Here is a 27,070-nt window from a genome sequence, read left to right as displayed (position 1 = left end):
CCGTTAATATCGAGGCCAAGGAGTCCGCTCACGCACACACGCGTGCACACACACACAAACACACAGACATACACAAACATATGAAATGAGTGTTCAGGTTATATTTTCATCTGATTTCGAAGTGCCTTTATTTTTCAGTGAGAGCCCTCACGGTGACCCGGCCTCTGCTGAAGATGTTGTGCAGGATGTTGGGACCGAGCTGCACACTAGTGAAGACGGTACGTTGCCGGCCATTCTCTTTATCCTTAGCTCCACAATGGAAGAGTTAGGGTACTGGGGGAGAAGGGGGCACCAAGGAACCGCACTCCGGAGAGATGTGGCATGGGATTGTGTCTGGGGAACATATGTCCAAGTCGGGATGGTGTATGATTTGGAGGGGATGTTGGAGGTGGTGGGGATCCCATGACGTTGCTGCTCTTGTACTTCTAATAACAATAACACCATATATAGCACCTTCAACATAGGAAAATGGCCCAAGTCGCTTGACAGAGATGTAAAAATAAAGCACAGAGACAGACAAGGGCAGCAGGTGCATGGGAACACCACCACCTCCAAGTTCCCCTCCAAGTCACTCACCATCCCGGCTCGGAAATATATCGCTGTTCGTTCATCATCGCTGGGTCAAAATCCTGGAACTCCCTCCCTATCAGCACTGTGGGAGAACCTTCGCCACACGGACTGTAGCGGTTCAAGAAGAAGGCGGCTCACCACCACCTTCTCAAGGGGTGACTGGGGACGGGTGATAAATGCTGGCCTCGCCAGTGACGCCCACATCCCAAGAACAAAAAGTGTGAAATATAATACAGATGGAAAAGGTACTGCTATTGAAATCACACTAGTGTTATTTAATTAAACGAAATGTTAGCTTGAAAGTTGTTAATTAGCCAGGGTTTATCCAGCAAAGTTGATTAATGCTCACAGTTTGATGTTAATCATTGTGAGTATTGACAGCTGGTACAGTTGGGGTTTGTTATTTTGTACCGGGAGGGGGGCAGTTTTCTCCTGTTAGTCTCTAGGACTCAAGTGAAGCACTCGCAGTAAATCAGTAATATTACACTGTGCACCACAGCCAGCTGATGAGTAATAGCAGCCCCAGCAGGAGATGGTTTATATCTACAGTGTGGTGAGAAGGTTAAGAGCCCCCGCTGAGGGTGGAATCTCATCCGGAGTCCCAGCCGATGCCCTTTGGTCCTCCAATTCTGGCCTCCTGGGCATCTCCTCACTCTCTGCTCCGCCATTGGTAGCAGAGCTGTCAGTCATCCCTCCTCTTGGGAGCTTCCTCTCCCTCCCCTCTCCCCTTCTCCCTCTCTCCTAGGACCGAGCTTCTGACCCCACTTTCCCTCACCTCCCCTAACTCTCCCAGTACCGCTCAAGGCCTGTTTCTGCTCTATGAAGTGACTTGCGATGGCTTCTACATTAAAGGTAGTCTATAGATCCAAGTTATTGCATATAAAGTATAATATTAAATGGTATCTAATGAGTTTCTGTAGGGTGTTCAACTGTGCTAGGCATCACAGGTTACCCTGCTCTTGCCCACACCTGCCATTCACACGGGCTATGTTAGTGATCGGAGTGGGGGGAGCCGTGGCTGATTTTTTTCCCCCTCCCGCCTCCAGAATAGGGACAATGAGGCCAGATGATGCTCTTCTCCTATTTGATCCCTTTTAAACTCTGTCTACCATGCACCGGGAACACTTCTGTCTACATTACTGATGTGCTGCAGATGTCCTCCTTCCTCTTGCTGCCTGTTCCATATTCTTTAATGAGGGGAGTGTGTCAACGGGCAGTTTCTTCCCACATCCAGAGCTTGGTCTGTGGGAGAGGAGGAACTGTCAGCTGGAATTACTCAGATCCGGACCAGAGTAAATCGTGCAGATAAACAGGATAACACTGGTGCTGTATGGATGTTTTGTGAACTCTGTGATGTCGGCCTCTCTTTCCCCCTCTCTCCCCATATCTCTTTCCCCCATCTCCCCATATCTCTCTCCCCCAACTCTGTCACTCTCCATCTCCCTCTCGATCTTGCTCTCCCTCTCACTCTCTCCCCCCTCTCCCTTTTGTTCTCTCTCTCTCTCCCCCTCCCTTTCCCTCGCTCCCTCTCTTTCCCCCTCTTTCTCTCTCTCTCTGTCCCCCTCTCTCTCCCCCTCTCTCTCCCTCCCCCCTTTTCCTCTCTCTCCGCCTCTTCCCCTCTCTCTCCCCTCTCGCTCTCTCCCTATCTCCCCCATCTCTCTCCCCCTATCTCTTTCCCCCTATCTCTCTCCCCCTCTCTGTCTCTCTCTCTCTCTCCCCCTCCCTCTGCTCAGAACTGGCTTCAGAGGAACTGGGGAAACAGACTACAAGCCATTTCCAAATGTAAATAAACTGCAGTTTCTGGCAACGGAGAGAGGAATTAGTCAGAAACATGCCCTCTGTTTATTTACGCGGCTCCTGTATATGATGCAGTTAAATGATCCCTTTATTTTGTGCATGAACTCAATGTGTGATTTATCCAAATATCCCAGTTCACTGAGCACTGTGACGAAACAGATCCCAATTTAAATTTTTGTATCAGCGGTCCATAGAAGTTTACAACACAAGAGGAGGCCCATTCGGCCCATCGTGTCTCTGCCGGCCCAATCCAAACCTAATCCCACCGCTCTGCACTTTCCCTATAGCGGAGGTTTCTAATCTGGGGGGATGCGGTGGGAAGTGACGAGGTTATCGAGGGGCAGTGAGGAGGACATAGTGGCTAGGAAATTCCTCGGATCCGCTCCCACCATTAACACGGCGCTAGGCGGGAGGTGATCCCAGGAATTCCCCGGCCCTTGAGCTCGAATGGTAGGATTGGGTTTCATATTAAAACCCAAAATTGTAATGCAGCAGAATTGAAACAGCTAAAGTGACCAATCCGCTGAGGTATCCTGGGTTACCCGTTATATCCACACTCACATCAATTCTACAAAATCCTGGTTGTTATAAGGAGAGGGGTTTGCACAGGACCTGAATCTCCCATTCGAGCCTCAGCAAACATAAGTTTGGGAACCTCTGCCCTAAAACCCTGGCTCTTCCACCGCTTCAAATACTTACTCAATTTTCTCTTAAAAGGTAGAACGGTATCTCTGCCTCAGCCACTCCCTGTGGCAAAGCATTCTGTGCTTCAACAACTCGCTGTGTAAAGAAATTTCTCCCCACCCCTCTCCTCACACACACATTCAACTTTCACCACCGACCCTTCCTCTGGGGTGGGGGGGGGGGGGGTCTGATGTTTTATCAAATTTATTTTATCTGTTTTCCTAAATGTGGGTGGCAGTAGTTACAGAGGTCTCAAGACCCTGGCGATGTGGAGTCCCCACCAAACAGACTGATGGTCCAATATGATACCAGGAGGTGGGATTTTCTGTTCCTAACGGTGTTGGTGACGAGGCCAGCCACACACGGGAATTTATTCCAATCTGTATGTCGGGGGATAAAAGGAGCTCTCCTGCATGATCTGATATCATCTGGGCATGGCCGTTACAATTGGCCTGTCTCCCAGGGATAGGGAATGGAGAAATCAGCCAGAGTTCCCACGCCCTGTCACTGTTGGGGGACGCCTGCTGAAAAGTTGTGGTGTCCCAACAGTCGAACAGCCCGATGTTATTCGCTGTTGCATCTTGCACCAAAAAGGGAAAATTTTCTCTTCCGTTACACTGGTTACTCAGGCGGGCAGACTGGACAATCGGGTTAGGGCTGTTCCACCAGTTTCCCACCTGATCACTGCTATCTCCAGGACTTTACACTGGAATTACATGGAATTACAACATGGAAACAGGCTGTTTCCTCTGGTGGGGGAGTCCAGAACAAGGGGGCACAATCTTAAAATTAGAGCTAGGCCGTTCAGGAGTGAAATCAGGAAGCACTTTTTCTCACACAGGGCAGTGGAAATCTGGAACTCTCTCCCCCAAAAGGCTGTGGATGCTGGGGGTCAATTGAAATTTTCAAGACCGAGATTGATAGATTTTTGTTGGGTGAGGGTATCGAGGGATACGGGTCAAAGGTGGGTAAATGGAGCAGAGGTACAGATCAGCCATGATCTGATTAAATGGCACAGCAGGCCCAAGGGGCTGAATGGCCTCCCCCTGTTCCTGTGTTCCTATGACCCTGAATCATTCCCTTGATTTTATTGGGAGTTTCTGGCTGCATTTGCCTACATTCAGGTGAGGAAGGGTTAAAATGTGTGCTCTGCCCCTTCAATGAGAAACACATTACACAGAGCCCACTCACTGAATATGTTTTTTAAAAATTGATGTGTTTCATAATAACAAAGGGGAAAGACTTCAAACACAACCTGTCAGCGGGAAGTGTTTATTGGTGTATTAAGTGGGGATGTGTGCAAATCAGGCTTCTTCAGACATTAAGCCTTTCAGTGGAACTGAGCCAAAGATCCGAGGGCTTTGGGTTCAAGCTACAACTCACGGGGAAAGGGCTTCGGTTTGTACTTTAATTTTAATCTGTTTTTCGTGGGGTGATCCTGCGATGGGGCAGCACTGGCGGGAGTTCACCTCGGGAAATCCAGACAATGCGACCACTTTCATTTAGTTATTCTCCACATCATCAAGATTCTACCTTAGGGATCCTGGTCAAGAGCCCACGGGTTAGAGGCCTGTGTGCTAAAGGGGTATGGGGTTGCTGTACTGGTAAACATGGAAAGGGCTTTTTTTAATTGAGACACCTAAGTGAAAGGCCAGGAGAACCAAGGGCAGGACATCCAGAGTAGGAAAGAAGATAAGGATAGCAAAGGAGTGGTAGTTAGGGGACGAGAATGGGAAGGCTGAAGGAGGTGAGGACTTCCATAGTTTTGAGGTGCTGGGACGGGTAAGTTGGAGTAGGCGGCAGTACGACTGAAATCTTAATTGCTGCCTCCTTCCGCCTCCGTAATATTGTCCGTCTCCGTCCCTGTCTCAGCCCATCTGCTGCTGAAACCCTCATCCATGCCTTTGTTACCTCCAGACTCCACTATTCCAATGTTCTCCTGGCCGGCTTCCCACCTTCCACCCTCCGTAAACCTGAACTCCAAAACTCTGCTGCCCATATCCTAACTCTCACCAAGTCCCGTTCACCCATCACCCCTGTGCTCACTGACCTACATTGGCTCCCGGTCTGCCAACGCCTCGATTTAAAAAAATCTTTTCCTCATGTTCAGCTCCCTCCACAGCCTTGCCCCTCCTTATCTCTGTAACCTCCTCCAGCCCTACATCCCTCCGAGATCTCTGCGCTCCTCCAATTCTGGCCTCTTGCACATCCCCGATTTTCTTCGCACCACCATTGGCAGCCGTGCCTTCAGCTGCCTGGGCCCTAAGCTCTGGAATTCCCTCCCTAAACCTCTCCGCCTCTCTGCTCCTCTCTCTCCTCCTTTAAGACGCTCCTTAAAACCTACCTCTTTGGCCAAGATTTTGGTCACCTGTCTTAATATCTCTTTACGTGGCTTGGTGTCAAATTTTGTTTGTTAATTGCTGCTGTGAAGCGCCTTGGGACATTTTACTACGTTAAAGGCTCGGTATAAATGTACGTTGTCGTTGTACTGGAGATCTGGGAAGGGTTACTGTTCTGCTCGATCTACCCCATCCCCCCCCCCCCCTCCCAAAGCCTCCTCCACAACTTGGCCCAGCCCCAGGGTGACAGGAGGAGCTAAGGATATTCGGTATCACAGAACCACAGGGGGCTCCTCTGCAGCTGTCCTGCCACAGAAGCCGAGAGGGAGATTCAATCCTCCGAGACTTTTCCTTTTTTGTTTTAATAAAGCCTGCAGCAGTTTCAGAATTATAACTTTTATCCTTAGTGAAAGCTGTCGGGGATGGTTGGAATTCTTTACTCCATCCTTCCTGCTCGTGGCACTGCAGTGTTTGGAAGCACTCAGTCTCTCCGATGGGCGGAGAATGTGTGTGTGAGTGAGTGTGTGTGAGTGAGTGTTGTGTGCGAGTGTGTGTGTGCGAATATGTGCTTGCAAGTGTCTGTGATGCTTTGGATCACTAGCTTGCTGTGCAGAGTTGCTCTGTTACAACGTGCTGAGCACCATGTGATGTACTGACGTGCAGTTTAGCAGTACAAACAAGGCTATTTTTCATCTAATTGACCTCCCCTGAAGGAAAGGGTGACCTTCTTACATTTTGGTTTGTGTTCTTTAGTTCCTCCCCGGTGCAGAGAGTGAATGAGTTATTGTGATCAGCCCAGGTCCATTCCTCATTGTCTAGCCCGCCAGTTGGAAGGATGGAGATGTGTGTGCATGTTGCAAATCTGTAATTGTTGGCTCACCAGCAAGGGCTGACCTCAGTCCTTAACTCTGGTGCTGTCAATAGCGGGGGTGCGAGTAATGGTGTAAGGGGGTGATTTTAACCTAACTCGCCTGATGGGAAACTGACGCAAACAGATCGGCCGCCGTTGACTTCAGTGGAAAGTAAAATCGGGTGTTGTTTAAATCGGGCCGTGTTTAAATCGGGCCGTGTTTAAATCGGGCTGTGTTTAAATCGGGTGTTCTTTAAATCAGGCGTTGTTTAAATTGGGTCGTGTTTAAATTGGGTCGTGTTTAAATTGGTTCATGTTTAAATCGGGTGTTGTTTAAATTGGGCCGTGTTTAAATCGGGCCGTGTTTAAATCGGGCCAAGTTTAAATCGGGCCGTGTTTAAATCGGGTGTTCTTTAAATCAGGCGTTGTTTAAATTGGGTCGTGTTTAAATTGGGTCATGTTTAAATTGGTTCATGTTTAAATCGGGTGTTGTTTAAATTGGGTCGTGTTTAAATCGGGTCGTGTTTAAATCGGGTCGTGTTTAAATCGGGTCGTGTTTAAATCGGGCCGTGTTTAAATCGGGCGTTGTTTAAATTGGGCCGAGTTTAAATCGAGCCATGTTTAAATCGGGCGTTGTTTAAATCGGGCCATGTTTAAATCAGGCGTTGTTTAAATTGGGTCGTGTTTAAATCAGGCGTTGTTTAAATCGGGCCGTGTTTAAATCGGGTGTTGTTTAAATCGGGCGTTGTTTAAATTGGGTCGTGTTTAAATCGGGCCGTGTTTAAATTGGGCCGAGTTTAAATCGGGCATTGTTTAAATCGGGTCGTGTTTAAATTGGGCCGCGTTTAAATCGGACGGCCAATCTGATCATGTCAGTTTCCCACCAGGGGGCTTAGGTTAAAATTACCCCCAAACATTTATAACTATACCGAAAAAAATCAATAATCATTTAGCATTTCTATTTGCTCCTAGTGACCGATGCTTATGTTATTTGGTCTTCATTCTCTGTGTACTGTACAAACCCTTAGTTCCACAGGTGCAGGACAGCAGTTATATTTAGGCGGACCCTCCCTCCGTGAATGCAGCATGTCAAAAATAACTGAACTGCTCGTCCTATGACTGAGTAGCAACGACCAGGTGAGACAGAGACTGAGCTACTCAGGACTGGTAGATCCCGGGTTCAGTCACCGGCCTGTACTGAGTGATCTGGTCCCAGCCAGCTGGTGCTGTGATTGGCCTCTGCCCCTTGGGCTAGGTAGGGGAGAAATCAGCCAGCTCTCCCACCCTCTAATCACCATCCAGTTTATCCTGCTTGGAATTACAAGTCTGTGGATGTCGGGTGAGAAGAGAACTGAGTTTGGCTTTGGTGTTCCTTGTGGATGAGCAGTCTGCTCACGCTCACTGCTTAAAAAAACACTTGCATTTATATAGCGCCTTTCACAACCTCAGGACGTTCCAAAGCACTTTACAACCAATGAATTACTTTTGAAGTAGAACCATAGAACCATAGAAAAGATACAGCACGGAAGGTGGCCATTCGGCCCATCGTGGCCACGCCGTGTAGTCACTGTAGTAATGTAGGAAATGCAGCAGCCAATTTGCGCACAGCAAGCGCCCACAAACAACAATGAGATAATGACCAGATAATCTGTTTTAATGATGTTGGGTGAGGGATAAATATTGCCCCAGGACAAGTGGCTTAGACTCACACATGGAGACGGCCTGCTGGAACAAGGTACATGGATCAGACTGCACCCCACCGAGGAGAGGAGAGGGGAAACAATCCTATCATGACACAGTCAGCACAGAATTTTCCATTTTGAGTGGAAGATTACGCTCTCCCTCAGCACTTTTCCAGATATATGGATTTTACACATGCGCAGTCTTCCCCAAATGATGTAATTTTTGCATTGACTTTAATCCTAAGGAAACCCAGTCCAAGAAAGTGAGGGCAGCAAAAGAGAATGTATATTCCATGCACAACCCGTCACTACGTGCCGATCTGTGCTGTAATGTAAATCATTGTGCCAAAATGAACATTGAGTACAGGAATGCTGAGAGCTGGACTTCTGAACTTGGCAAAACAAACCATCTCTTGTAGCTGAAAGGCCCACACAGTGAAACAAAGTCACCAGCTTTCTATTGCACCATCAGCATTCAGCTGCTTATTCCAGCTCCCTCCCCCACCCCGCACCTCCCACAGGAACATGCCTCACCTATTCATCAGTCAGTCTGCTGTCTGTGAGTCAGTCTGGAGACCTGTCTGTCTGCGGGTCAGTCTGGAGAATCATCTGTCTGCGGGTCAATCTGGAGACCCGTCTGTCTGCAGATCAGTCTGGAGACTTATCTGTCTGGCCGAGCACAAACAAAGTTGTTTCAAATCTTTCCATTTTTAATGGAGCTCCTGAAAGGTTAACAGCTTTATAATATTAAAAAATTCATTCTGGGGATGTGGGCGTCGCTGGCAAGGCCGGCATTTATTGCCCATCCCTAGTTGCCCCTTGAGAAGGTGGTGATGAGCCGCCTTCTTGAACCACTGCAGTCCTTGTGGTGAAGGTTCTCCCACAGTGCTGTTAGGTAGGGAGTTCCAGGATTTTGACCCAGCGACGATGAAGGAACGACTATATATTTCCAAGTCGGGATGGTGTGTGACTTGGAGGGGAACGTGCAGGTGATGGTGTTCCCAAGACATTGCTGCTCTGGCCCTTCTCAGTTGTAGAGGCCGAAGGGGAGGGAGGTACTGGTGAATTAACCTTGGCGAGTTGCTGCAGTCCATCCTGTAGATTGTACACATGCAGCCACAGTGCACCGGTGGGGGGAGGGGGAAGATAGTGAGTCTGGTGCCAGGGGCACCAATCAACCCCTGTTGCCAGTTTCAACAGGCCCTCTTCCCCCAACAGATGGCACAGTTGGTAATTGCACCATCTGCTGTAGTATTTCAATACAGACCAGGAAAGACTCTGGCTCAAACCTTAGTTCATCTCAGCTGTGGTCATGGACGTTCTGCTACTATTGGGCACACTGCTCACAGCTCGGAAAGGGAAAATTCGGCAGGATTCCCTCTCCCGATTGCTATCCAGCGACCCCCCCTCCCCCTCCGAGCACGTGTAATGGGCGTTGGGTTGGGTTGGATTAGGAAAGGCTCTGCTGTCCGATATCCTGCCAGCACTCAGGCAATGCTGATACACGATGAATCAGGACCTGGGTAAGGTACCAGAAGCTGTCGGGCACCCGTGGAACTGCTCCCAGCAAGAGAAGAAAAGGGCCGGGAAATTCGGGGGCACATTCTAAACAGCTACTTTTGTAAATAAACCTTTTATTTCTCTTCCTTTTGCAGAAAGTGAGCCGATAGAAGCCATTGCGAAGTTTGATTACACCGGACGCACAGCCCGTGAGCTGTCCTTTAAGAAGGGTGCTTCCCTGCTGCTCTATCACAGAGCCTCAGACGATTGGTGGGAGGGTCGACATAACGGAATAGATGGACTCGTCCCACATCAGTACATTGTGGTCCAAGACACGTAGGTTTTCATCAAAGCCATGATAGGTCTGTGACAGGTGGATCTCCAAACCTATGGGCTACACCATAGAGGTTTACAGCGCAGAAGGAGGACATTCAGCTCGTTGTGCCTGTGCTGGGCCTTTGCTAGAGCAATTGAAAACTAATCCCACTGCCCTACTCTCTCCCTATAGCCATGTATCTTCCTCTGCTTCAAGTACTAATTCAATTTTCCCTTAAACGATCTAATGGTCTCTGCAACAAGCTCTCCCTGTGACAAACCATTCCATGTTCCAGCAACCCTCTGTAAAGAACTTTCTCCTAACCTCTCTCCTCACTCTCTCGGTGACAGTTTTAAACTGATGACTCCTCACTGACTCCCCAACCAGAGGAAATCATCTTTCCTTATTCACCCAATCAAAACTTTTCTTAATTTTAAAATTTTATTAAATCTCCTCTTAACCGTCTCTGCCCCAGTGGAAACAGTCCCAGTACCTCAAGTCTCTCCTCATAACAATAGTTTCCCATCATCCTGGGGGAATCTACGCTGTACGCTCTCTATGGCTTTAATGTCCTTTCTATAATGGGATGTCCAAAACGACATCCAGTACCCTAACTGACCTAACCAAGGTTCTGCACAAATTACAGATTGTTTCTTTATTCTTGTACTCCGTGCCCCTATTTATAAAACCCAAAATGCTATTGGCCTTTTTTTTAATCTACCTGCACTCACACTTTCAAGGAATTCTTTATTTGAAGCCCTGGGTCCCTCTGTTCGCAGCCTACAGTGTCTTTCCATTGGGTGTATACTCCCCTTCCTGGTCTTTCCTACCACAATGTTTTACTGAACATTTATCCACATTAAACTGCATCTGCCCCCTGTCTGCCCATTCCGCTAACCTGTCTATATCTTCCTGAAGACATTTCTGGTCCTACTCGCTGCTCACCAAACACTCTTATTTTTGTGTCATCAGAAAATTACAAGATTGTTTTTCCTATGATCACGTTCAAATCATCTGTATATACAGAGAACAAAACTGGGTCCAGCACTGACCCCTGGGGTACATATGTTCGAACCCTTCTCCAGTCTGAACAACTCCCATTTACTCAACTCTTTGTTTCCTATCTGTCAACCAACTTTCTATCCATGTTACCACATTCCCTCTTGTACCATAGCCTGAATATTTTTAACCTGCCTCTTGTAAGACACTTTATTGAACACATTCTGAAAATCCATATACAAAACACCGACTGCACTGCCTTTACCTACCAAATCAGTCACTTCATACAAAAACCTCTGTTCATTTTTTCTAACACGACTTGTCTTTATCAGATCCATGCATTTCTAAATGCTCTTTGATTTTACATCAGGAGATTGTGTGCAGAGATGGGTTACATATTTATTTCCAATTTTCTCCCCTCTCGTGCTGAAGGCACTGACTCTTGCTACGAATTTTCTCAGAGACACCAGCTGCCCTTCAGTAACTTGCCCAAGGCCCCCATAGCATCTGAGTCTTAGACTCTCCAGAGTTGCATAATCAGACTAGAGCTTCACCTCATTCAGGCTTCACCCCGAGTGTCAGTAGCCCTGTGCTGGAGCAAGGTACTAACTACCGAGACCTCCAGCCCAGCCTGAGTGTCAATAACCCTGTGATGTGGGGTAAAGCACTAACTACCGAGACCTCCAGCCCAACCTGTCAGACTGTAAAATACGCCTTTAGAAAAGCAATTCCAGTTCTTTTCATACTTTGTGCTTAGAACACTTGTAATTTAATGTATTTTGTGTTTATGTGCAATTGCAAGTTAATAACATGTTTATCTCTCTCTCTCTTTCTCTCCCCACCTTTCTTTTTCTCTCACTCCCTCTTCTCTCCCACCCCAAATGCTCACCCCTCATTTTTTCTCTCTCTTTCCCCTTCCTCATCTTTCTCCTCCTATCCAACTCCCCTCATTCTCGCTGTCCCATTCTGTATCTCTATCCTCTCTCTATCCCCTCTCTATCTCCTCTCTCTCTTTATCCCCTCTCTCTCTATCCCCCACTCTCTATTCTCTCTATCCTCTCTCTTCCTCTATCTCCCTTCTCACTCTCTCTATCCCCTCTCTCTCTCTATCCTCTCTCTATCCCCGCTCTCTCCATTCTCTCTATCCTCTTTCTCTCTTTCTATCTCCCCCCTCACTCTCTCTATCCCCCCTCTCTATTCCCTCTCTCTATCCCCCCTCTATCCTCTCTATCCCCATGCTCTCTATCCTCTCTCCATCCCCCCTGCTCTATTCTCTCTCTCTCTCTATCTCCCCTCTCAAACTCTTTCTCTCTATCTATCTCCCTCTCACTTTCTCTGTCTCTCTGTCCACCCTCTCTCTATCCCTCTCTTGCTCTCTCTCTCTCTATCCCCCCGTCTCTATCCTCTCTCTCTCTCTATCTCCCCCTCACACTATCCCCCACTCTCTATCCCTCCCTCTCTATGCTCTCGCTCTATCTCCCCCTCACTCTCGATCCCCCCTCTCTATCCCCTCTCTCTCTCTTTCCCCCCTCTATCCTCTCTCTCTATCTCCCCCTCACTCTTGATTTTCCCTCTCTATCCCCTCTCTCTCTCTCATTCCCCCCTTTATCCCCCCTCTCTCTCTCTATCTCCCATCTCACACTCTCTATCCCCTCTCTCACTCTCTCTATCCCCTCTCTCTTTCTCTCTATCCCCTCTCTCTTTATCTCCTCTCTCACTCTCTCTATTCCCCCTCTCTCTATGCCCCTCTCTCTATCCCCTCTCTCTCTATACCCCCTCCATCCTCTGTCTCTATACCCCCTTATCCTCTCTCTCTCTTTCTATCTCTCCTCTCTCTCTCTCTATCCCCCTCTCTATCCCCGCTCTCTCTTTCCCCCCCCCCATTCTCTGTCTCTCTATCCGCCTCTCTCAGTGATGATACATTCTCTGACAGACTGAGCCCAAAAGATGACATTGATCCAAGCAGTGAGCCCCCACTAGGGGAGAGACCCCTGTCGAAGAGCAGCGTCAGTTCACCAACAGGACACGTCGCCGACATCTACTTAGCAAACCTGAACAGGTCAGAGTCACTGCCCAGAAACAACTGCTGTTTAAGATGAGAGTACCGGTCTGTACGTGGAGACACCACCCTGCCCCATTCTACTGACACCCCGCTGGTGCTCACTAACCAGGCTCACGGATGGAGAATGGCTCCTGGGTGATGTACCCAACAAGAGTCGGGGGGGTGGGGGGAGTTACGAGGGCTGCAAGACCCCACAGTGTTGTTCAGGGCTGGGTTACAGAAACGAGGAGCCCAGAGAACTTCAGTTGGAGACTGTTTTGCACGTTGTGATTGAATGTTTTGCATTATTGACCCAGGCAGAAGAAGAGACCAGAGTCTGGCAGTATCCGCCGTTCCTTCCGAACCAGTGACGGTCACAGTCTCACCGGACACGGACTGGCGGCCTCACCGGTCGATTGTGCACCCCAAGCCTCTGCCAGTTCCAGGAGCTCCCCGCAAGCAACGCAAAGCGGCGCCAAGGAAACGCCAGACAAGCGCCCAGTGGTAACCCACGGCAGCCTGAACTCGATTACCCGCCGGCCGTCAGCGAACCGGGCCGACAGTCCACAGGTCCGCAAGGCGGTGGCAGCAGGACGATCCAAGAGCTTCAGTAACCACAAGCCTCTGGACCCGGAGTCCATCGCACAGGTACAGTGCTGTCCCTCAGCATCTGTGTGTGGGGGGTTTGTTCTTGGAGTGATACAAGTGCAAAGGAATCGGGTGTAGCTGTGCTGCCCCTCTTAGTCAAATAGCTTGCTGACTCACTGCCTCGGTTCACACGTAAAGAGCGGCTACTTGGCTGAGTTTTTGGAGGCTGACTGCACCCACGGAGCTTCACCCCCAGCACTTTCAGGAGAGAAGAGGTGAAAACTGGAGCAGAAAAGAAAATACTGCATATGGGTACAACAGTGTTCATTGTACACTGGGAACATAGGAACAGGAGGAGGCCATTCAGCCCCTCAAGCCTGTTCCACCACATTCCATTCGATCATGGCTGTTCTGTACCTCAACTCCATTTTCCCGCCTTTGCTCCATATCCTTTGATCCCCTCACCCAACAAAAATCTCTCGATCTCAGTCTTGAAAGCTCCAATTGACCCCCAGCCTCCACAGCCTTTTGGGGGGAGAGAGTTCCAGATTTCCACTCCCCTTTGTGAGAGAAAGTGCTTCCTGACCTCACCCCTGAACGGCCCGGCTCTAATTTTAAAATTGTGCCCCCTTGTTCTTGATTCCTCCAACCAGAGGAACTAGTTTCTCTATCTACCCTATCGAATACTTTTATCATTTTAAACACCTCGATTAGATCACCCCTCAACCTTCTAAACTCAAGAGAATACAAACCCAAGTTTATGCAACCTGTCCTTTAAACTCTGGTATCATTCTGGTAAATCTGCACTACACCCCCTCCAAGGCCAATATATCCTTCCTGAGGTGCAGAGCCCAAAACTGAACTGAACTGTCGATTCTGCCCACATCCCAAGAACAAATCTTTTTTTAAAAACTTGATACTTGTAATATTACCAGCTTTCATTCTTCGTTGCTCTTAATGTGAATCACTGCTCTCAGTAAATCACATGGTCTATTAGCAAGGCAGGTAGAAGTAGTTAAGATACAGATCAGCCATGATCTACTTGAATGGCAGAACAGGCTTGAGGGGCTGAATGGCCTCCTCCTATTCTTATGTTCCTTTGTTCCTTCCAATGTACAACAGTGTCCTTTCTCCTGGGTGGTACACTGAGTTGCACAAAGTCCTCTCACCTCAGGGACCTGGGTGCTTGTAGTGGTCTACGCACTGACCTTGGGTTTGAACCCAGCCCAGGTCGATAGCTGTTGAAGGTCACTTTGCTCTCTGCTGGGATAAGGGTCCTATGGGGCTTGGGTTTCAGTAATCTCAACCTAACTTCCAGTGGAACGTAAGTGTCTCGGCCCACGGTACAAAACTGCCTGTAATTTGGTACAAATTTCACTCGATTAACTACCAAAATGGCTAATGTAAACCAAAGGAAGTTGTCGGGATTGGGTTGTGTTAAAGTGTTCATTTTGTATCTTCTCGCTCTTCCCTCGGAGACCAGTGTGAATTAGTGAGAGGATTCACAGGCTGATTAACAGTCTGACAGGTCGTGACGTGAACACTCCTTCCATGGCCGTAACCATCTTTATACCAGTTGATAGGGGGGTTAGTCCTGTACAGGGGGGAGGGTATTATAGGTTCCAACAACCCATACGATGAGGGGGGACCACCCACACGCACCGGTCACAAGAATCCTGCTGGATGTCACCCCAGAATTCAGATCCAGAGCTCCGGTCTCCACTCTCCGGGACTGTCTGGTGCTCCGGTCTCCACTCTCCGGGACTGTCTGGTGCTCCGGTCTCCACTCTCCGGGACTGTCTGGTGCTCCAGTCTCTACTCTCCGGGACTGTCTGGAGCTCCGGTCTCCACTCTCCGGGACTGTCTGGTGCTCCGGTCTCCACTCTCCGGGACTGTCTGGTGCTCCGGTCTCCACTCTCCGGGACTGTCTGGTGCTCCGGTCTCCACTCTCCGGGACTGTCTGGTGCTCCAGTCTCCACTCTCCGGGACTGTCTGGTGCTCCAGTCTCCACTCTCCGGGACTGTCTGGTGCTCCGGTCTCCACTCTCCGGGACTGTCTGGTGCTCCAGTCTCCACTCTCCGGGACTGTCTGGTGCTCCAGTCTCCACTCTCCGGGACTGTCTGGTGCTCCGGTCTCCACTCTCCGGGACTGTCTGGTGCTCCGGTCTCCACTCCTCGGGACTGTCTGGTGCTCCGGTCTCCACTCCTCAGGACTGTCTGGTGCTCCAGTCTCCACTCTCCGGGACTGTCTGGTGCTCCGGTCTCCACTCCTCGGGACTGTCTGGAGCTCCAGTCTCCACTCTCCGTGAGTGTCTGGAGCTCCGGTCTCCATTCCCTGGCTTTGTCTGGAGCTGCAGTCTCCACTGTCCGGGACTGTCTGGTGCTCCAGTCTCTACTCCCTGGCTCTGTCTGGAGCTCCAGTCTCCACTCTCCGGGACTGTCTGGTGCTCCAGTCTCCACTCTCCGTGAGTGTCTGGAGCTCCGGTCTCCACTCCTGGGACTGTCTGGAGTGGGGGTTCGAACCCTGCATGTTCTCACTCAGAGGCAGGAATGCTCCCACTGAGCCAAAGGGTCACTCCGTTAAACCAGTAAAAGCTGTGGGTTCCACGGAAATCCTTCAATTATGCAAAAGACTTTGACCCCGGCTTGTTTGTTTTAAACAGGTTTGTGATCATTGAAATTAGGTTTTTACATAGAATTTACAGCAGAGAAACAGGCCATTCAGCCCAAGTGTGCCGGTGTTTATGCTCCACACGAGCCTCCTCCCAGCCTACTTCAATGCTTTGTTTGCATTTTTTATGGCCTTGTTAACTTGCCTTGCTACTTCTAACGATTTGTGTATCTGTACCCCTCGATCCCTTTGCTCCTCTACCCCATTTAGACTCTTATTTCCCAAGGAGCATGTGGCCTCCTTACTCCTCCTACCAAAATGCACCAGAGAGTACAGCTCATACATAACTAAAGCCAGTCTCCAGCACTCCAGATTTGTTCCTCATTATGTTCCTCTCAGCTCCTCATCGCACAAGAGAAAGAAAGAGCGTTCTGAAGTCATGTTATTGATGTGTCTTCAGCACAGGAACACAATCCTGAAGATAACATTACTGTCTGGGGGCCCTTCGAGTAACTGTCGAGTGATTTACGATGATGGGGGTGGGGTGGGGAGGGGGAGAGACGTGGGGGTTGTTACATGGGAATTGTCGGCTTTGAAGTCAAGTCAAACAGATCTTTATGCACAGTTTCCGAATGAGATGGAGAAAGGTGGAATTGGGTTTCAGGGAAAATACAGATTCAAGGGAAGGTTAGCAATGTCTTATCGAGACTGTCTCTGTGGACTAGCCTGTTGAATTGAGCTGTTTGTCTGTCCTGTGTTAACAATATAATGCAGCAGGAATCTGCCTATAGCTCTGGGAGTTCAACTTTGATCGCTGGTATCTGGAAATCCTTGTTAAGTTGCCAGGATCACTGTAATGTGATCCTCCATTGCCTTAAACCCCAAACAACTTCTTTCTAAATTACAATAATTGTTTTGTTTATTTTCATGCTTCAACAAATAATTCCTAACTCTGAAGGTTATGACACTGACCAATGAGGCTGCTTCCATTTTAACTTGTATTTGCTATTTTCTCCAGAACCTTTTTATTTGTTTTTATTTCTTTGGATCTCCTTCCCTCCCCTCCCCCTCACTATATGACATTCCTCAACTCAGTGAACAGTCAGGAAACCTGCCCGAGCCCCGTCCACCCCACCAGGCAGAGTCCGAGTGCTCTGCTGGTACCATGGGGAGGGCCTGCAGGAGCTGAAGTCAGTCTACAACACAACAGAAATGTAAATCAAACCCTAGACTAGATACAGAACAATGAAAGTCTAGTCAGACTGCACTGAGATTGTACAATGTATGAGTCAGTCTGCAATTGGAACAAACTGTACAGTCCTGTATATACCAGGGATGTGTAAACACTGTACAGTCCTGTATATACCAGGGATGTGTAAACACTGTACAGTCCTGTATATACCAGGGGTGTGTAAACACTACAGTCCTGTATATACCAGGGATGTGTAAACACTGTACAGTCCTGTATATACCAGGGATGTGTAAACACTGTACAGTCCTGTATATACCAGGGGTGTGTAAACACTACAGTCCTGTATATACCAGGGATGTGTAAACACTGTACAGTCCTGTATATACCAGGGGTGTGTAAACACTGTACAGTCCTGTATATACCAGGGGTGTGTAAACACTGTACAGTCCTGTATATACCAGGGGTGTGTAAACACTGTACAGTCCTGTATATACCAGGGATGTGTAAACACTGTACAGTCTTGTATATACCAGGGGTGTGTAAACACTACACTTCTGTTTATACCGGGGATGTGTAAACACTGAACAGTCCTGTATATACCAGGGGCGTGTAAACACTGTGCAGTCCTGTATATATACCAGGGCTGTGTAAACACTACACTTCTGTTTATACTGGGGATGTGTAAACACTGAACAGTCCTGTATATACCAGGGGTGTGTAAACACTGTGCAGTCCTGTATATACCTGAGATATATAAACACTGTACAGCCCTGTATATAATGGGATGTGTAAACACTGTACAGTCCTGTATACAACAGGATGTGTAAACACTGTACAGTCCTGTATACAACAGGATGTGTAAACACTGTACAGTCCTGTATATAATGGGATGTCTAAACACTGTACACTTCTGTTATGTAACGGGATGTGTAAACACTGTACAGTCCTGTATAAAACGGGATGTGTAAACACTGGGTGCAGAGAAGACCAAAAAGAATGATTCCAAACGTAAGGGGATGACATATAACGATATAAAATAACTTGCATTTATATTTGGTTAAAGTTAGGAAATAAAAGAGGTGCCATTACACTACTGGGAGTATTCTATAGGCCACTAACTAGTGGGAAGGAGACAGAGGAGCAAATTTGCAGGGAAATTACAGAGAGGTGCAAAAGCTATAGAGTTGTGATAACTGGGGACTTCAACCATCCTAATATAGACTGGGATAACAATAATAATATAAAGGGTAAAGAGGGGGAGGAATTTTTGAAATGTGTTCAGGATAACTTTCTTAACCAGTACGTTTCCGGCCCAACGAGGAAGGAGGCATTGCTGGACTTGGTTCTAGGGAATGAGGTGGGCCAAGTGGAGCAAGTGTCAGTGGGGGAGCATTTAGGGAGCAGCGATCATAGATCATAAGGTTTAGAATAGCTGTGGAAAAGGACATGGACCACTCTAAAGTAAAAATACTCAATTGGTGGAGGGCCAATTTCAATGGGATGAGAACAGATCTGGCCCGGGTAAATTGGAATCAAAGATTGGCAAGCAAAACTGTAATTAAAGAGTGGGCGGCCTTTAAAGAGGAGATGATTCGGGTACAGTCTAGGTACATTCCCATGAGGGAGAAAGGTAGGGCATCTAAAGCCAGAGCTCCCTGGGTGACAAAAGAGATAGAGAGTAAGACGAAACTGAAAAAAAAGGGGCACATGACAGATGTCAGGTTGATAATACAAGTGAGAACCAGGCAGAATATAGAAAGTTCAGAGGGGAAGTGAAAAAGGAAATATGAGGGGCAAAGAGAGAGTATGAGAATAGACTGGCGGCCAACATAAAAGGGAACCCAAAAGTCTTCTACAGGCATGTAAACAGTAAATGGGTAGTAAGAGGAGGGGCCAATTAGGGACCATAAAGGAGATCTACTCACGGAGGCAGAGGGAATGGCTGAGGTACTAAATGAGTACTTTGCATCTGTCTTTACCAAGGAAGAAGATGCTGCCAGAGTCTCAGTAAAAGAAGGCATAGATGAGATATTGGATGGGCTAAAAATTGATAAAGAAGAGGTACTTGAAAGGCTCGCAGTACTTAAAGTAAATAAATCACCCGGTCCAGATGGGATGCATCCGAGGTTGTTGAGGGAAGTAAGGGTGGAAATTGCGGAGGTACTGGCCATAATCTTCCAAACATCCTTAGATACAGGGGTGGTGCCAGAGGACTGGAGAATTACAAATGGTACACCCTTGTTCAAAAAAGGGTGTAAAGATAAACCCAGCAACTGTAGGCCAGTCAGTTTAACCTCAATGGTGGGGAAACTTTTAGAAACGATAATCCAGGACAAAATTAACAGTTGCTTGTACAAACGTAGATTGATTAGGGAAAGCCAGCATAGGTTTGTTAAAGGCAAATCGTGTTTAACTACTAACCTGATAGAGTTTTTTGATGAGGTAACAGAGAGGGTCGATGAGGGCAATGCAGTTGATGTGGTGTATATGGACTTTCAAAAGGCATTTGATAAAGTGCTGCATAATAGGCTTGTCATCAAGATTGCGGCCCATGGAATAAAAGGGGCAGTAGCAACGTGGATACAGGATTGGCGAAGGGACAGGAAACAGAGAGTAGTGGTGAATGGTTGTTTTTCAGACTGAAGAGAGGTGTACAGTGGTGTTCCTCAGGGCTTCAGTGCTAGGACCACTGCTTTTCTTGATATATATTAATGACTTGGACTTGGGTATACAGGGCACAATTTCAAAATTTGCAGATGACAAAACTTGGAAGTGTAGTGAACAGTGAGGAGGATAGTGATAGACTTCAAGAGGATATAGACAGGCTGGTAGCAGGGCGGACACGTGGCAGATGAAATTTAACGCAGAAAACTGCAAAGTGATACATTTCAGTAGGAAGAACGAGGAGAGGCAATATAAACTAGAGGGCACAACTCTAAAAAGGGTACAGGAACAGAGAGATCTGGGGATATATGTGCACAAATCGTTGAAGGTAGCAGGGCAGGTTGAGAAAGCGGTTAAAAAAGCACACGGGACCCTGGGCTATAGAAATAGAGGCATAGAGTACAAAAGTATAGAAGTCATGATGAACCTTTATAAAACACTGGTTCGGCCACAACTGGAGTATTGTGTCCAGTTATGCGCACTGCACTTCAGCAAAGATGTGAATGTCTTAGAGAGGGTGCAGAAGAGATTTACTAGAATGATTCCAGGGATGAGGGACTTTAGTTACGTGGATAGACTGGAGAAGCTGGGATTGTTCTCCTCGGAACAGAGACAGTTGCGAGGAGATTTGATAGAGGTATTCAAAATCATGAAGAATCTAAACAGAATAGATAGAGAGAAACTGTTCCCATTGACGGAAGGGTCAAGGACCAGAGGACATAGATTTAAGGTGATTGGCAAAAGAACCAAAGGTGACATGAGGAAAAACTTTTTTACACAGCGAGTGGTTAGAATCTGGCTGAGGGGGTGGTGGAGGCAGATTCAATCGTGGCCTTCAAAAGGGAACTGGATAAGTACTTGAAAGGAAAAAAATTTGCAGGGCTACGGGGAAAGGGCGAGGGGAGTGGGACTAGCTGGATTGCTCTTGCATAGAGCCTCCTTCCGTGCTGTAACCTTTCTATGATTCTATATAGCGCCTTTCTCATCCTCAGCATGTTCCAAAATGCTTTATTCTCAGTTAATTACTTTTGAAGTGCAGTCAATGTTAGCTGAGAATTTGTGCACAGCAAGATTCCACTTAAATGAAATGAACAACCAGTTTTTTATGATGTTAGTGGCATATAAATGCTGGGAGAACTCCCTGCTCTTCCAATAGAACCATGGGATATTTTATATCCACCCGAACAGGCAGGCAGGGCCTCGGTTTAACATCTCATCTGAAAGACGGCACCTCTGACAGTGCAACACTCCCTCAGTACTTCAGCCTGGATTTTGTGCTCAAGCCCTGGAGTGGGGCTTGTAGCAACAACCTTCTGATTCAGGCGCGAGAGTGCTACCAATTGAGCTGGGCTGGCACCTAGGGAAAGGTTAAAGAAGTTGAAACTCAGTGGTGCTGAGAGAAGGGTGTTAGAGGGGCCCTGGTTGGTACCTAAACTGTTAAATGGCTTCGATAATGTAAATCCTGAATATTGCTTTAAAATAAAGCATGGCCACAGATGAGAAATATACACTAACGAAAAATTAAATCAGATATCACAAAGAACTGCTTCACACAAAGGGTGAGAAATGCCTGCATTGGGTTTAAGACCCAGGCTATATGGGGCATTGGAATCGCAGATGAATGCTTGGCTGGGTAGCTTCAGTATAAGAGGGACAGGATTCAATGTGCAGAGAGGTCCTTAACAATCCTTTTACTGTCTCTCCAATGACTGCAGTGAATCCTCTCATCTTTTGTCTTCTTTACCATTGGTATTTCCTAATATTTCAGATCCATTTTTGTTTTGTAGGATATTGAGGCAACGATGAATTCAGCCCTCAACGAGCTGCGTGAGTTGGAGCGTCAGAGCACAGTGAAGCACGCCCCAGATGTGGTCCTAGATACCCTCGAACCTATGAAGACTTCTCCTTCATTGGGCCCCACCTCAGAACCTTCCAGCCCGCTCCACTCCCGAATCCTGAAAGACTCTGAGTCTTCTCTGCAGAGGAGTGCCAGCTCATCCGGGGACATGCCATGCACCTTCAGACCCGTGAAGTCCGTGAAAATAGCGGCCCAGGTGAAACCTCCTGCACTGAGGCCCAAACCTGTGGTGTTTCCAAAGACCAATCCAGCTACCCCCAGCCTTGGATCCCCAACCACGCAGCAACCAACAGACAAGTCTTGCACCGTGTGAGGCCCTGCCTGTGGGCAAAGGGATGACTGAGTGAGTGCCATTTGATTGTTCATGAACAGGGAGAAGGACCGAAATGACGCCTTCAATCAAATGTGCAGCTCAAGAAATGATCTTGCTTTGCAGTAGGAGTTTGGTCCAGTTCTCCGCCCAGAATTTCAATCGGTCCTGTCTCGTGATGAAGTCTTGATCTTCCTTACACGTCTCGATACATTAAACCAGCAGAGCACAGCTTTCTTCAGTGTGACATTTTAGTCCTTTGCAGCGAAACTGGAAACAAATCTAACGCAGACGTTACTCAGTCCTCTCAAGCCAAATAAATCTGTGCATAGGTGTGTTTTCCATTAGTCTTCCCGACTTTCTCTCCGAAATCCATTGCTTCCTGTACCTCTGCCAGCTCTCCCACTGGATTCCTCGCTTCTTCTGTGCATCTGCATTTGGTTATCAAAGGCAAACAAATAGCAATGGAATCATTTGTTGCCTTGAAGATGAAGGTCGCAATTTTTTTTGCTTTTGTTGAATCCTCATGACTGTTACGGTAACTCGGGTATTTTGGGGCCTTTGGCTTGACTCCGAAATTTACCACCAAAAAGAACATATCCTTCGCCATGTGGGATTTGTGAAACCGTCAGCTCTTCAAGAAAGAAATTGTAATCCAAGACTTGCTTTGTCATTTTTTTAAATTTTATTTTTAAAAAGCTGAGTACATTTGTAGTACTAAACTTAAACCAAGGCTTTACCAATTCATGTGGCTAGGGGAGCAAGGCCTGGTCAAAGGCTTCGAAGTTTAGCACAAGGAAAAAAAAATACAATTGCTGCAATTAATTTTTAATTTTTTTTTAATGGACTTTTATTGTGAGCAGTTCAGTGTAAATGGTGAATTATATTTTGAAAGATTCATGGTATTGAAAACTGGAAATGTTTTTTAGGTTAACAGATAAAAAAATATGTGATATTTTTTAGGGGAGAGACTCCAAGACGAACACGGAATCTGTACTGTGAAAGGTTCCACAGAACAATCTACAAACTGGCCTTTTATTATTGAATCTCTCATCCATTTATTTCTTTGTGATCATAGAAATGTTTAAATTAATTTTTGATTCTCAGTAATTCATTTTTTTTGTCTGTGTAATGTCCCAGCCTGTTTTAAAATGTATTTGTGCTCGGTGTTTTACTGATCTCCGCGGGAGTAATGTTATCTCATTAATGTCTGAATGTGAAGCACCATTTAAACCGTCGCATTTACTGTGCGATTCAGGCACCTGCCCAGTGTTGTACTGTGCCAAACAGAGCAGGGAACCCCCTCCCCACAACCAGTCTGTGCCAAACAGACCAGGGAATCGCCCCCCCACAACCAGTCTGTGCCAAACGGACCAGGGAACCCCCTCCCCACAACCAGTCTGTGCCAAACACACCAGGGAACCCCCTCCCCACAACCAGTCTGTGCCAAACAGACCAGGGAATCGCCCCCCACCCCCAGTCTGTGCCAAACAGACCAGGGAATCGCCCCCCGCCCCCAGTCTGTGCCAAACAGACCAGGGAACCCCCTCCCCACAACCAGTCTGTGCCAAACAGACCAGGGAATCGCCCCCCGCCCCCAGTCTGTGCCAAACAGACCAGGGAATCGCCCCCCGCCCCCAGTCTGTGCCAAACAGACCAGGGAACCCCCTCCCCACAACCAGTCTGTGCCAAACAGACCAGGGAATCGCCCCCCGCCCCCAGTCTGTGCCAAACAGACCAGGGAACCCCCTCCCCCCCTTCCCCCCCCACCCCGCGCTGCATAAACTGATCTCAGGTCGGATAGCGGTTGGGTCTATGACTGGTCTGAGTGCCCCTGGCATTCCCACTCTTAATCCCTAGCCAGTGACCCCTCCCCGCTAGAAATCCATGTATGTGTGAATGTTATCAGGTGAGTGCAGGATCGGGCCTGGGCTGTGACGCTGCCCATGGAACCATGGCCCTACGGACACTCACTATCCAGGCCCGCATTCAGTTAAGATGTGAGAGAGGGCCTGTGGAATTCCATTCCCGAGCACAAGTCAGAGGCTTGATTTATGTCGTTAATCCCCACAGGCATATCCAAGAAGAAAATAGCTGAGGTGAGTGTTTCCCTCGTAAGGCAATACACGGGCCTGCCACAGGCCCCGACCCTCATCACTGACTGACATTGTCATCCTCGGTTCTGGGGTCAGGTTAAACAGCGGCATTCTGGCTGTCTGGCAAACAGGACGTTGGAATGGTCCCTCTCGCTGTGAGTTTGGGGAGGCCTGGAGCCAAAGCTGGTTCACGTCCCGCCACATTGGAGCCGTGTTCAGGACTCAGCGAGCGTCTCGCAGCCCGGGGTTAAATTGGCGTCGGGGTCCGAATTACATCATCGCGCCACGACTTTTGAATATTTAATGAGGCCCCTCGCACGCCTCCCGAAACCTGGGAGTTAAAAGATTGAACACCTGGAGTGCGTGTGAATGGGGAGGTGATTACTCTGCCCCTATTTTAACCGACCCCCCCCCCCCCCCAACATCCTATTCTCGTCGAGCATGGGGGCGGGGGGGGGGGTAAAATCAGGGCTTTAATGTCAGAAGGTTCTCCAGCTAGACATTAACACGAGATTGGCCATCAGACGCGACAAACTTCTTACCAACCAGAGATTTGTAGAGCGGCTGTTTGGGTCCAGGCTCAGGCTGGTCAAGTAACAGGACGTTTTGAACCCCGTTCTCAATGGGTAGATGCACCCCGCCCATGTGGTCCCCGGCCCTACAGACAAGGGAGATCTCCAGATTTGATCCTTGGTCTCCATTGAGTAATCCAATCCCAGCCAGCAGATGGGAGGGGGCACTGGAATCGGACTCAATGCTTTGCACTGGTCAGGCAGGGTTCCCAGTGCTGATCAGGCAGGGTTCCCAGTGCTGATCAGGCAGGGTTCCCAGTGCTGGTCAGACAGGGTTCCCAGTGCTGATCAGGCAGGGTTCCCAGTGCTGATCAGGCAGGGTTCCCAGTGCTGATCAGGCAGGGTTCCCAGTGCTGATCAGGCAGGGTTCCCAGTGCTGATCAGGCAGGGTTCCCAGTGCTGGTCAGACAGGGTTCCCAGTGCTGATCAGGCAGGGTTCCCAGTGCTGGTCAGGCAGGGTTCCCAGTGCTGGTCAGACAGGGTTCCTAGTGCTGATCAGGCAGGGTTCCCAGTGCTGGTCAGACAGGGTTCCCAGTGCTGATCAGGCAGGGTTCCCAGTGCTGGTCAGACAGGGTTCCCAGTGCTGGTCGCTCTCCAATGACTCCCGCTGGAAAGTGTGGAGGTGAAATGGGAACAGCATCGGGCTCAACTGTGATGCTTCCTGTGGTGGAACAGTCTGTCAACACACATGAAGAATGGTCAGTTGGGGCGCAATACCAGATGGCGGACAACCCGTAGCCTAGCAGGAGTCAGCAGCTGCAGGAGGAAGTGTCGGGGGAGCACAGTGTTAAAGCTCAGTGTCTGTCACAGTGTCACCATCCCGTGAGCCTCTGTGCCAGTTTCGTTCACTGGGTCACCATGGTTGGGGAGTTAATATCCAATGGTTTTTATGTATTTAGACCATTGCATAAATAAGGCTGTAATAATTAATTGTACAGAATATTTGTGTATATGTAACTACACATCAGTGACTGTAAGGTACAGCATTTTCTGGTACAGTATTGTGCAGAATATTAGATGTTAGTCTCAAAACAATAAATCTCATATTAGTCTCCACATGAGCCTTGAATTGCAGTGAATTATTCTCGGAGTAGATTCTTGCTATGGGAAAATTGGCTGTCGCATTTCCTACATTACAACAGTGACTATACTTCAAAAGTACTTCATTGACTGTAAAGCGCTCTGTACATCCTGAGGTTGTGAAAGGAACTATAGAAATAAAAGTTCTTTCCTTTTATCTATCCGTTTCAAAATGCTTCAGCAACTGATTTATTCCCTCCCCGCCCCCGCCCCCTCCTCTCTGCCTGACTAGTACCATCAGCAGTGTTCCCTAAAATTCTCTCTCCAGCCAGAGAATAGGGGGAGAGGAATCATAGAAAGTTACGGCACAGAAGGAGGCCGTTAGGCCCATCGTGTCCATGCCGGCCGAAAAAGAGCTATCCAGCTTAATCCCACTTTCCAGCACTTGGTCTGTTGCCCTGTAGATTATGTGCACATCCAAGTGCTTTTTAAATGTGTTGAGGGTTTCTGCCTCTACCACCCTTTCAGGCAGTGAGTTCCAGACCCCCACCACCCTCTGGGTGAAAAAATTTCTCCTCAGCTCCCCTCTAATCCTTCTACCTATAACTTTAAATCTATGCCCCCTGGTCACTGACCCCTTTGCTAAGGGAAATAGGTCCTTCCTATCCACTCTATCTTGTCCTGTTATAATTTTATACACCTCAATTAAATCTCCCCTCAGACTCCATTGTTACAAAGAAAACAACCCCAGCCTATCCAATCTTTTCTCATAGCTAAAATTCTCCAGCCCTGGCAACATCCTCGTAAATCTCCTCTGCACCCTCTCTAGTGCAATCACATCTTTCCTGTAATGTGGTGACCAGAACTGCACACAGTACTCAAGCTGTGGCCTAACCAATGTTTTATACAGTTCTAGCATAACCTCCCTGCTCTTATAGTCTATGCCTTGGCTAAAAAGGAAAGTATCCCGTATGCCTTTTTAACCATATTATCTACCTGTCCTAATACCTTCAGGGATCTGTGGACATGCACTCCAAGGTCCCTCTGTTCCTCTACATCTCTCAGTATTCTCCCATTTATTGTGTATTCCGTTGCCTTGTTTGCCCTCCCCAAATGCATTACCTCACACTTCTCTGGATTGAATTCCATTTGCCACTTTTCTGCCCACCTGACCAGTCCATTGATATCTTCCTGCAGTCTACAGCTTTCCTCCTCACTATCAACCACACAGTCAACTTTTGTATCATCTGCCAACTTCTTGATCAGGTCCCCCACATTCAAGTCCAAATCATTAATACATACCACACAAAGCAAGGGACCCAGTACTGAGCCTTGTGGAACCACATTGGAAACAGCCTTCCAGTCGCAAAAACACCCGTCGT

The 27,070-nt window shown here is 47.9% G+C and overlaps 1 protein-coding gene across 2 annotated transcripts in view; it reads left to right on the top strand.

Annotated features, from left to right (window-relative positions):
• The window catches only part of srgap2 (SLIT-ROBO Rho GTPase activating protein 2), a 195,077-nt gene extending 169,353 nt beyond the window's left edge, over positions 1-25,724 (top strand). For both annotated transcript variants that reach the window (XM_068007742.1, XM_068007743.1), the window contains exons 18-22: positions 139-218; positions 9,578-9,758; positions 12,650-12,796; positions 13,096-13,426; positions 21,620-25,724. In XM_068007742.1, coding sequence (XP_067863843.1) covers positions 139-218; positions 9,578-9,758; positions 12,650-12,796; positions 13,096-13,426; positions 21,620-22,003 — 1,123 coding nt within the window. In that variant the 3' untranslated portion in view covers positions 22,004-25,724. The remainder of the gene's footprint in view (positions 1-138; positions 219-9,577; positions 9,759-12,649; positions 12,797-13,095; positions 13,427-21,619) is intronic.
• Positions 25,725-27,070: the final 1,346 nt, after the last annotated feature.

Source organism: Heptranchias perlo, chromosome 27 (assembly GCF_035084215.1).
Source record: "Heptranchias perlo isolate sHepPer1 chromosome 27, sHepPer1.hap1, whole genome shotgun sequence".
Classification (NCBI taxonomy): domain Eukaryota; kingdom Metazoa; phylum Chordata; class Chondrichthyes; order Hexanchiformes; family Hexanchidae; genus Heptranchias; species Heptranchias perlo.
Note: the sequence above shows the minus strand (reverse complement) of the source record. Positions and strands in the feature narration are given on the sequence as shown.